Here is a 12,532-nt window from a genome sequence, read left to right on the forward strand (position 1 = left end):
CACGCTGGAGCGGGCGTCACAATACTATGAGCTGCCGAGCAGAGAAGGGGATATTTGGATGCTTTGATGCGCGTCGAGTGGAGCATTTGTGGAGTAAACTACTTATTTTTTAATAAGGAAACAGAACAACTTATTGCTGCTCGTGGCTGATGTATATTCGTGGATGCGTCGGCGTGGTTTGCATGGAAAACAGTGCACAGCGGGCTCCGGGCGATACAAACCAAAGACTCATCGACAGCCTGACACAGTGATAGTTTAAACATTCCGACTGCTAACATATAGTGCTTTGGGAGAACTGACGAGCACCCTGTAAACGTTTACGAGTCTGGTGAATGCAGGGGGCTTTGAATTGTGAGCCTGAAGAGCAGCTCAGTGCGGCTGAGGCAAGGGAAGCATCACCGAGCGGAGTTATGGCACCTTAAAAGTTCAGCAAAGCACAGCGAGAAGCAGCGATGAACAGGAAGAAGGACAAAGGCTTCGAGAGCCCGCGGCCCTTTAAATTATAAGTATCTGAGCAGAATCACTTTCTTGCTGGTTGTTGTCATGTTCTATAGTAACAGAAGCAAAGTTAACCCTAGCTTAACGTGGGGAAAGTCAAGACCGAAGTAAATAGCGCTTTAGCTACACTTTGTACCTGGCTACGACAGAGAGGGTTTAGGTAGCTACATTCATAAATGAAACGTTAACTGTTTCGTTGTGTCACTGCTTTTACGACCCACCAGGTGGTGTGCATCAACAACATCAACTTCCAGAGGAAGTCTGTCATCGTAAGTACAGCACTTGCACACATAATGGCTCATCTGCTCACCGTTGGACAGCAGATACTCAGTTAGCGATCTGCCGAGACGGCAGCGCTCTCTTGTTTTGGTTCCTCTAATCACACATTACCGGCATTTATGAAGGGTGCATTACTGCTTAAAAGAGTGTTACTTACTGTAATATACGCCTGCAGTCTCGTGTTAATATTCATCATTATTATTTCTCAGCATTAAGCAAAATTACGTGTCAATCTTAAAAGTAATTTTAGCAAGAATCGCTTTTATTAAAAAAGAAGTGCTAAATAATGTTTAATGAAGATCTTTACCACACGGTGGTAGCATTTTCCCAGAAATGTGACTGTTTTACACGCATCATAGTCTTTTGTTTCTAAGACGACTTCTACCTAATTTAATATTTTGTTTGAAAAAGAAGCCTCTGTAACTGGATAAGAATCACAGTAACATGAATTCTGCACAGACTTGGAGCTGGCATAGATAGAGACAGCGTAGATAAACTAAACTGGTGCCCATCCTCTGTTATTTCTAAGGTTTGATCTGTCAGGACATAATAACAGAAATCATCTGAGCAATATGAAGTTTAAAATGATGTTATTACAGATTCAGAGGAACGACAACACATGATGTATTACCTGTGTCATAAATCAAAATACAGAAGCGGGGTGTGCAAAAACTAAGTACACTTCGTGGTTCAATAGCTTGTAAACCCACCTTAGCAGCAGTAAGTGGAAATAATGGCTTTCTGTGTGACTTTATCAGCCTCACATTGCTTGAGAGGAGCTTTGGCCCACTCCTCCTCCCCCTCTGCTTCATCTCATTTCATTGAGGTTTAGTTATTAGGGTTCTTTTACCATCACTGTCGTGGTGAAGGTGTTTTTTCTTCACATTCTGTTTACAAGTTCATTTTTTCATGCTTCAAATACATGTTGTTATATTTTGCTGATGTCTTCCTTGCCTCTGTATACTTCAGGGCTATGTTGAGCTCACCATCTTCCCCACCGTGGTCAACCTGAACAGGATCAAGCTAAACAGTAAACAGTGTCGCATCTACAGGGTCCGAGTAAACGATCTCGAAGCCCCGTTCCTCTACAATGACCCCACTCTGGAAGTGTGCCACCATGAGTCCAAGCAGTGAGTAGATCCACATTCTAGTTATTTTGGACCTCAGAATATGTGTTAGTCTACAAAAGTACATCTGAAAGTGTCACTGATTTTCTTTTTAAATTTAGATTCTATGGTTATAACACATGTGGAATTATACTGGAAGCTATCTTAACCAGATGAAGGAAGTTTGTCCTTCAGTCAACAGTTATCAGAAGTTTAATAGTTAAATTGACTGTCTTAATATTGAAGCAGTCTTTTGTGTTGTACGGAGGCGGTGCAGGTGTTCTGCAAACAGCTGTTTAACTAGTGCAGGAACAGCCTGTCGTTACTGCAAGTAACAAACAAAATGCTGGAACTTTTTCTCTCCTGGGTCCTCCTGGGCTCTTTGTTGTGGGCAGGGTCCTTGGGTGTAAACATATTTGCTCCTTTTTTCACTTCTTTGTAAGTTCCGTCGCATTAATTCCCATAGTTTCAGAAATCTCTCACATCTGTGAGTCCTTGCTATCATTACTATTCTTTATACTTATAAATTCAAAGCTGCAGTGAAAAACTTGTTGGAAATACCCAGGAGGAATCGATGGTGCTGAACAGGCCAATCACAATGGTTGTGGGCGGTGTCAACCCCACGTATAATAACATTTCTAGAGAGGTGAACGTCAGATTACCTCAAATGTTACACTGTAGGGTTTCGGAGGGGTTTGCAGTTACGGCATAGGTACGGTGTAAATTTCCCGGTGAAGCATGAGTCCTCAGTCAGGTAGAGACCATCAGTCAGGGAGGGAAACAGGGCTTCATGCTGGAACTGCTGCAAAGACACACTAAGTGAGGGAGGCTGATAAGAAGAAGAGAGCTGCTTGGATCAAAAATAGAGAGGGAAAAACCAGGTTGTGTTTGGATTCAGCTGTCGTGTTTGTGAGAAACCGTGAAGGGCTGATGGGAGCATCGGCGGTTTTAGCCAGAGCCAAAGGAAAGTCCGCACTAGTGTAATGAAATGATTTTTAAAAATCTGTTTTGTTAATCGAGGTTTCATTTCTCCCGCATAATATGGACTCATTTTTATCAAATGGTGACTCAAAGAAGGTAACACAGACTCATTGTCTTTACTGTGCACCCCTGTTTACCCCAAAAACCATCTGTGAGCCTGGAAAAACCCTGCTGTAAGCACTGTTTGACCAAGAAACAGAGTGATGGAGTGCCGCATTACATGACCTGGTCTCCAAAAGCTACAGACATAAACTCAAGTGAGATGGTTAGGGACTGCAGCCAACAAGTGTTCAACATGTGTGGCAGCTGCTTCAAGACTGCTGGAGCAGTTTCAAGAGTAAAGAGTGCAAAGCTGTTATTGAAGCAGAATTAAGCAGCTTTAAGAAATTCTAATGTTGCATATTTGGCGTTATTTACACTCTGATCTTTGCATCATAAATCCCTGTTATTCATAACGTTGAGGTTTTTCTACACTGTGGAAAATAGTCAAAAGAAATTTAGGCTCATTTATAAGACTAGAGAGGGAGTCCCAACAGTTGGACAGGCCGCATGAACTAGCAGTTGGCAACAGTAGGGAGGAAAAACCCCCTTTGAATTAGAAAAGAAGCTCAGCGAGGGAAGGCTGGCATGTCGGGGCCCTTTATTGCTCGTGGTTGCATTTGGAGCCAAATAAACTTAGTGGAACGATGAACTGCTGTGATTGGTCGTGTGTTTAATTTACTGAATTAGCTTAAACTAGCAGAGCTGTCTGATCATTTGAACTGTTTGGAAAATATTTGGTTGTGACTACAAGAATGAGAAGAAGTTATATAAATAAGATTTTATTGATTAACCTTTATTTAACCAGGAAGATCCCATTGATAGGCAGCAGCAAGTGTGTCACAGTTACAGAAATGACTCAGTTAAACACAGGCAGCAACAACACACATGCAAAAATAATAGATTTGAGAACACAGATTTATTTATGTCATTTACTTATCTTGTCACATTAAGATTTGTGTCCATCGGAGTGGGTGGCTGTGATTATCATCAACTGCATACTTAAAGAACAGCAATGAATGCTTACTGCGTGTCCACACAGGAGGAACCTCAACTATTTCTCCAGCGCCTACACTGCCGCAGTGAGTGCCGTGGACCCGGACGCAGGGCACGGCGAGCTGGTCATCAAAGTACCCTCTGAGCTCTGGAAACAAGGGGATGGTAATGGAGTCGTCTGTCAAGTGTTTTGTGTAGCACCTTTCATGCAGATTAGTGCTTTTACTTTGATATCGATGAAGCCGATAATAAGAACAAATGTAAACAAAACACAACTGAAACTAAAAGCACAGCAAACATTCGAATAAAATAAACATATTTATCTAATTGAGATAAAGTGCAATAAAATGTGCAAGTAAACTGAAAGAAGAATTAAAATTAAATTAAAAAAACACAATAAACTCCAAACCTGTTGGTAAACTAAAAGCATGCAAAGTAAAACTGTATGAAATGCAGTAAAATAAAGAAACACTGTAACAGCTGAATAGAACTGCAGCATTGTCTCCCAAAGCCTGGTTAAAGAGGCAGACGTTAAGTTTCAGGTTCGATAGTTCAACACTTCAGCTGCTCCCCGGCTCACTGTTACAGCCGCTCTGATCATTTAAGCTAAATAGTGCCCACACAGTTTTTCGTTTTATACCTGGACCAACTAGCAGATGCATGTCAGGTGAGCTGAGGGGCTGTAATGGCTATATACACTGTAAAGACTCGAGCAGCTGTTCGGCTGTTCCAAAAATCTGCCAATCAGATGGCGGCAACTCAACCCAACTGCACGTGGGCATGTAGACATGATCAAGACAACCTGCTGAAATCAAACAAGAGAATGGTGGAGGAACGGTGCTTTCAGTGACTTTGAACATAGCGTGGGCGCTCGGTCTGAGCTTTTCAGACGACGTCAGAGGAGAACGCACAGACTGCTTTGAACAGGAAGACGACAGCTGCTCACTCATTACAGCAGGAGGGCACCTGCAAACACACCCTATCAAAGTTTAACATAGATGCACTATAGCTGCAGAAGACCGAGAGGCTGCACTCCTGTCAGCTGGGGCTGCACAATACAATAAAGATCGCATTCCCTCTGTGACATTATGTAGGGTCAAAGTTTGGTATAAACACACTACCTGAGTGTTGGTGCTGACCAACTGCTTATGGTTAGTGTAGCCATCTTCTGATGGCTGCTTCCAGCAGGTTTACACACCGTCGAACTCCAGTCATGATGAGTTCACTGCACAAAGAGGGTCCAACCTAATATTAGCATGTTGTACCAAAAAAATAGACCATACAAACAACTGAAGGCTGCCTGAATATGGATGTGAACGTGAGTTTCTCCGTGTCATTCAGAGACAGAAACGCTCAAGAACGGAGAGGAGAAGTGTTAAAACGTTTGGAGGTCAAACTGGGTCTCCTGTGTTGTGGCTCAGAGTGAGCTCACCAGGTTGAATTTAACAGAAAAGTTAACATTTGCTCCTACTTCTTCTGAAATTTGTCTTAGCGTCAGTGTAACTATAAAAAGAAATACCAATTCATGATGACATCTCTGAGGGGCAACACTAAAGGTTTGTGGCTAGCTTAGAGACGTGTTGACACGTATGGCTAAAGTTATTGTTTTCAACAAATAATAAGCAGAAAAATAAATGATTTGCCCGTTTAAGGCCAGCATAATCTTTACCATCTCTTTTAATTTTTTTCAAATGACATTTTATTTTGAAAAGCCATCACCTGGTTACTTGTCTGTTGATTGTATCCAGTTCACTAAAATAAGGTTTTTGCCTTTTGTTGAATGAACATAAATAAAAATGGATGTTTTTATGTTTTGTTTTTTGTATCCAGATCTGAAAGTGTTGAAGGTGTACATAGAGTTTTCTCTGGACCAGCCCAAAGGCGGCCTCCACTTTGTTGTTCCTGATGTGGAGGGGAGCATGGCGGAGAGAGGAGCCCATGTGTTCTCCTTTGGGTACCAGAACTCCACAAGGTCTGCAAACAAACAATCTTCTCGTCCGTAGTAGATGAATAAATAAAAACCGCATTCCTTGGCTTCATATTGACAGATACAATATGTAGAAGTGACTTTTTGTTTTGGATGTTCCAGCTTTGGAAGTTGTGATGGAAAAATGAAAATCTTCTCCTGTCACAGATTCTGGTTCCCTTGCGTGGACTCTTACTCAGAGCTGTGCACATGGAAGCTGGAGTTCACTGTGGATGCATCTATGGTGGCTGTATCATGTGGGGATCTGGTGGAGACCATTTACACTCATGACATGAGAAAGAAGACTTTCCATTACGTCCTTCCCATTCCAACAGCAGCTCCCAACATCTCCCTGGCTGTGGGCCCCTTTGAAATCCTTGTGGACCCCTACATGCACGAGGTGGGTCCTCGTTCTCTGTTCTTTCTGCGTGGAGTTTAAATAAATGTTGCAGTTATTTCCTCCTGCAGGTATTTATACAAACTGACATCAAACATGTTCATAGTTGCAGGAAAGGATCCTTACCACAAATACACAAACTGCTCTGAAACAGATAAATCAGGCTACCACTTTAATTGGACTCACTGACCCCAAACCAGTAAAAAATGTACTGGGCTGTGGTTAAAAGTCATGTCCATGAAGTGTTTGTGTAAACTTTACCCTCAGCTGTACAGCTTTTAGATCACCTGGCTTGGAATAAGTTCTGCAACGACAGATGCAGAATGCAGTCGTCGAATAATCCAGACAGATGAGATTAGTCCAGCTTTTTATATCATTTTTATCCTAAAATGCCTTTAAAGTGGTTTAAATGGAGCTTTGTCCTGTAGTGTTTTTTGATGGCCACTTACTTAGGTGTCTTTTGAAGGTAAACGGTGTAAATAAAGAAGAATACATCGGCTCTCGTCACATAATCTTTGAAATACCACTGAAGCGCGCACGTCTTTGTTTCCTGTCAGGTGACACATTTCTGCCTGCCGCAGCTGCTCCCTCTTCTCAAACACTCAATGTCGTACCTGCACGAGATTTTTGAGTTCTACGAGGAAATCCTGACGTGCCGCTATCCTTACTCCTGTTTCAAAACTGTGTTTGTGGATGAGGCGTACGTTCAAGTATCCTCCTATGCTTCTATGAGCATCTTCAGGTAGGTCGTGATATCAGAGTTCACTGGTCCTTTTTGGCAGGATGATAGAAGAAATCAGCAAATGTAAAACACAAATAGATTGCTGTTGAAGGCGTTATTCCTCTCATTCAACTGCTGCCTCTGTTTCAGTACCAACTTGCTCCACAGCGCTATGATCATTGACCAGACTCCCCAGACTCGCCGCTGTCTGGCTCAGGCGTTGGCTCAGCAGTTCTTCGGCTGTTTTATTTCCAGGATGTCCTGGTGAGTGTTAACATGGGATGGTGAAGTAAAGCCAAAATCTGAGACACAAGTTCTAGTCTCCAAAGTCTAAGACTTAGAAAGAGGATGAGGAGTCCTGTCGTTCGGTAGTAGAGCTCCTGCTTCTCCACATCAAAGGAGCCAGTTAAGGTGGATCCCTCCTGTGTGAGTTGCTCTGGGCATGTGCTGCGGGGAGGAGGTTACAGGGTAGACCCAGGACACGCTGGTGAGACCTGATTGTCCTGGGAGAACTTCAGATGAGCTGGAGGAGGTGGCTGGGCACAGGGAGGGCTGGGCTTATCATGATCTGTAAGACAATGTTGACTCTGTCACAATGCACCACACTTTTCCGTCTTAATTGATACATTTGTTTCTTTTTACTAACACGTAACCATCGTTTGTAGCAACATGTTTTCACATCATGTTTTACATCAGTTTAAGTGCTTTTTTTTTCTTTCTTCGTGGAAGGTGTCACAGATTTAGACAGCAAGTACGATGATTAATATGATTAATGGTTCAGATACCTTTGTTTACACAATTAAACAGTACTCAAATGTTTCTTGATAATTGCGTGTGTTAGTGTTAGACTAGTCAGTCAAATTTCTCCCCTCATATTGTCGACCAAGAAATTAGTCTCCAAAAACATCCGTCAGCCTAATATCTGATATAGATAAGAACCTTCAGCAGCGTGAGATGTTTCTATAAAATGCATAGCTTGTGTAACACCATTGAGTCTGTTCCCTTTGGGTTGTTGTTTGTAGTTATACGTGTAGTTTGCTCTGCACAACACAGTCATTTCTAACCTCCTCACAACTATGGCCCACTTTAATGTGACCGACTCTTATTGTTCCCATCGTCCAGCAAGCAGTGTCCACAACAAAGAAACAACGTAGTGTGTGCACGTAAATGTTCAGGTGACATCATATTAAACCCCTTTTTCCTGTGAAACCGAGGCCTGTGCAGGATTTGGAACATGTAAGTGGTGAATGGCCTGCATTTGTATATCGCTTTACTCAGTCCCTATGGACCCCAAAGCGCTTCCCATATGGAAAAGAAATAGTAAAAACATATATGATTTACTCATGAAAGTGGCCACTTTCTCATTACTTTCATATATTTTTTTAGTAAGTATACAAAACATACAAGTTTCATTGTATAATTTTTCAAGGGATCTTATACGTGTTTCCACTCTTGTATGCTTTTCATACAAGTTTCATACAAGACAGATAAAAACTTTATAAGATTTATATATATCTTTTCCATATGGGTTTACACTACATTCAGTCACACACACATTCACACACAGGTGATGGCAGCTACATTGTAGCCTCAGCTGCCCTGGGGCGCACTGACAGAGGCGAGGCTGCCGGACACTGGCGCCACCGGGCCCTCTGACCACCACCAGTAGGCAACGGGTCTCGAACTGGCAATCTTCTGATTACAAGACGAACTGCCAACTCTAAAACCACGACCGCCCCATTTAATGTGGCGTTCTTGTATTTAGAAGGTGTAATGTTCATATATGCTGACCAATGAGTTCTCCAGAAAACAGTCAATCTGTAGGCTAGCAGTAAAAAGATCTATAGTTATTGAGAACGTCTACAATTCGAGCAGTTGTATATTTGTGTAAATGTTTATGTACTGAGATAGTCTGCGAACAACAAACCAAGACTAGCTGCCGACGTTTTCCTTACGGTTAGTATTGGTCAATGGCTTTAAACACCTCCTCTTTTATCTGAACATAGTTTTGGTTTCCCAAAAGCTAACTTGGAAAATATTGATGTGGAAAACCTTTACTTGGCCTGACTGGTGATGCTAGAATAAGCAGATCCAGGTAATGAAAAGGTATCCTGAATATGTGGAGCTTGCTTTTGGACGCTGTAAGAAAAGGCACTGAGAAGATGCACTACAAGTTCAGCTACAAACAGGCTGCGATTGGGCTCAAAGGCCAGAGAGTTGTGTAATGGAAAAGAAGCGTCAGTGTTGTTTGGAAGCGCTCTCACACAAACCGCTATGAACAGATCTCAGCAGTGCTTCCCTCGGCTCTCTGGGCTTTTAGAAACGTGTGGTAACAGTTAGTCCTCAGACCTCTTCTCGTAAGGCTGCCTGCTGATGAGAGATTTACAGCAGAACAAGGCTGTTCTGTCAGTACCAAGAGTCAGAAGTTGGGCCGGTCCTGGCCTGAACAACTGTATCCTCCGGCATGATGGATCGCTGCGCCGCTCGGCAGCTCTGCCAGTGCGGTCAGTGTCCGTGAGAGACTGAGGGATTCTGAGGGGCTTGATTATGTTAAGAGGCCCGTCAGAAAGGCCTCAACAGTCTCAGGTGCACCTTGTGCTGTGTCTACCCCTGTGTGTCCCTCCTTTACCCTACAGGCCATCTTCCATTCACCGTCCATACTTTGCCTTCTCCTCACTGACCTCCAAACACACATCAGATGTGGGGCCTTGATCTGCTTATGTTGTTGGGCTAGAGGTAAAATAATTTCTTTCTCATCACATAAAAAGAAAAAAGAAAACAAAAATATTCAGGAATTAGAAAAAAACATCAAATCACTAGAAGAAGCCTACGCGTCCCACCAAGATCAGGAAACATTGAACAAAATACGCAAAACAAAACTAGAATTAAATGAGATAATTGATAAAAAAACAAAATTCTTAGTACAAAGACTACGCCTACAAAATTATGAACATGGTAATAAATCCGGTCAATTTCTAGCAAACCAGCTAAAAATAAATAAAGAAAAAACAACTATATGTGCTGTTCAAGATTCATCTGGGAACACATTATATGAACCGATACAAATAAACAACATTTTCAGGGATTTCTATAAAACGTTGTATTCACCACAAATAAACCCATCTAAAAAAGAAATTGATCAGTTTTTGGACAACATAACTCTTCCAAAATTATTGGACACTCAAGCAATGGCACTGGATTCACCACTGACACCAGGTGAACTCCAGGAAGCCCTGATAAGTATGCCCAATAATAAGGCTCCAGGTCCAGATGGCTTTCCTGCAGAATTCTACAAAGAATTCTGGACGATTCTAGCACCAGTTTTCTACAGAACGTTGTTGGAAATTAAAGAAAAGGGCAGACTTCCATCAAATATGAATTCTGCAAACATTAATCTCCTGCTAAAACCAGGCAAAGACCCTGTATATCCCTCAAGCTATCGTCCAATATCCCTTATAAATGTAGACCTTAAAATAATCTGCAAAGCTCTCTCAAAGAGACTGGAGAAAATAACCCCCCTCTTAATTCATCCTGACCAAACTGGTTTCATAAAAGGTAGGCACTCATCAACAAATACACGTAGATTACTTAATTTGATAGACTACTCATACAGTAAAAACCTAGAAACTACAATATTCTCTTTAGACGCAGAAAAAGCATTTGACAGAGTTAACTGGAAATTTCTATTTGCAACTTTACACAAATTTGGTTTTGGATCCTCTTTCATAAACTGGTTAAAAATATTATATAACTCCCCAACAGCTTGTGTTAGAACAAATGACCAGACATCCTCCAGCTTCTGTCTCTTGAGGGGCACCAGGCAGGGATGCCCACTCTCCCCTTCACTATTTGCAATTTTTATTGAACCACTAGCAGCAGCAATTAGACAGAATTCAGTAATTAAGGGCATAAAATGCAAGAACGTGGAACATAAAATCAGCCTTTATGCGGATGATGTGTTACTCTTTCTCCAAAATTCACAAACCAATATCTCTGGGGTGATTGAATTGATAAACTCTTTTGCAAGAATATCAGATTACTCAATTAACTGGTCAAAATCTACAGTCCTACCGATTAATTGCTCCTTCCATAATTCCTCTTCTACACCACTGCAATCGGGAAATATAAAATATTTAGGTATTAATGTTTCTCCCAAGCTTGCAGATCTAACTAAATTAAACCATATCCCACTTTTAAAGAAGGTAGAAGATGATCTGGCTAGATGGAAATGTCTACCCATATCACTCATGGGAAGGGTTGCCGCTATAAAAATGATGGTCTTACCAAAAATAAATTATTTATTCTCAATGATCCCAACTAAACCGCCACAAGATTGGTTCAAATCTCTAGATTCATGTATGTCCAAATTCCTTTGGAAAAATAAACCCCCACGTATAAGCTTAAAAACACTACAAAAGACCAAGGATAAAGGAGGACTAGAACTGCCTAACTTTCAGCACTACTTCTTAGCCAACAGGCTTCAGTTTATCTCAGGATGGCTAAAACACACCCTCTTAGATGAACCTTGGCTAGATGTAGAACAAGCACTCTGCAATAATCTAGAGATCTCAGACCTACCATTTATCAGCTCAAACATCCAACGACATGAATGCTTTAAAAGCATCAACATCAGCTCTTCTCTGACAGCATGGTGGGAGTTTCTAAAATTGACGGGAATCGGATTTATCAGTTAACTTAGACCTAAACTTCTGGTCTCAGATTTGCTTAAAAACCTTTCATCTAATTAGAAATCCCAGTCTTCAATTAATTCAATACAAAATATTACATAGAGTGCACTATACAGGTCATCGGATGTTCAAGATGGGCTTTACGTCTACCAACAACTGCTCACACTGCCAAACCAATTCACCGGACAATTATATCCACGCTCTTTGGTTCTGTCCACCAGTTCAGAAGTTTTGGCGCGAGATATGTGAAGACTTATCAAAGTGTCTGAAATGTAACATTCCAACTTCCCCCTTAGTGTGTTTGTTGGGCAGCTTAGATAATGTCACTTCAGAAAAGAATATCGCCCATATGGTTTTCACTGCCCTATGCATAGCCAAGAAAACAGTCCTCATGAACTGGAAAAATAAAAATAATCTTAATTCTAACCAATATAGAAATTATCTATTAGATTACATTAGTCTTGATACAGCCTCTGCCACCACATCAGATCAATTGCTCTGGACTCCTTTTATCAGCTCCATCACCTAGTGGGGGTGGGGGGTCATAGTTTGGTCCCGCCTTCACTGTTGTGATTGGTGTGGGGGTAGGGACAGGCTTAGGGCGTCGGGGGGTTCCCCGGAGGCATCTTCCTTGGGGGGCTCAACCCGGGGTAGCGGTCATGTCCGGTTAGGGGCTCTGTTGGCTCTCAGGTGACTGTTTCCTCGCGGCTGCGTGCAGCGGGGCTAGGGGAGGGTCTGTGCTGACGGACGTGGGTTACTGACCTGGTAGCCTGGCTGCCCCTGGGTGGGTCCGGGATGGGCGTGAGGTTCTGGGGGCGCTCCGTCTCTGGGCTGGGACCTGGACCGGGCCTCGGGGGCTTG

General features: G+C 42.2%; 1 protein-coding gene across 1 annotated transcript in view; it reads left to right on the forward strand.

Moving 5' to 3' along the window:
* Positions 1–12,532, forward strand: part of taf2 (TAF2 RNA polymerase II, TATA box binding protein (TBP)-associated factor) — a 40,994-nt gene continuing 28,462 nt past the window's right edge. Inside the window, exons 1-8 of the mRNA XM_085366104.1 lie at positions 1–502; positions 713–767; positions 1,747–1,907; positions 3,946–4,064; positions 5,730–5,871; positions 6,034–6,265; positions 6,820–7,004; positions 7,134–7,247. Of these exons, the coding sequence (XP_085222230.1) occupies positions 453–502; positions 713–767; positions 1,747–1,907; positions 3,946–4,064; positions 5,730–5,871; positions 6,034–6,265; positions 6,820–7,004; positions 7,134–7,247 (1,058 nt within the window). The 5' untranslated portion in view covers positions 1–452. The remainder of the gene's footprint in view (positions 503–712; positions 768–1,746; positions 1,908–3,945; positions 4,065–5,729; positions 5,872–6,033; positions 6,266–6,819; positions 7,005–7,133; positions 7,248–12,532) is intronic.

Source organism: Diplotaxodon limnothrissa, linkage group LG11, assembly GCF_057381915.1.
Source record: "Diplotaxodon limnothrissa isolate DT_005_m linkage group LG11, D_limnothrissa_male_GT1.1, whole genome shotgun sequence".
Lineage (NCBI taxonomy): Eukaryota > Metazoa > Chordata > Actinopteri > Cichliformes > Cichlidae > Diplotaxodon > Diplotaxodon limnothrissa.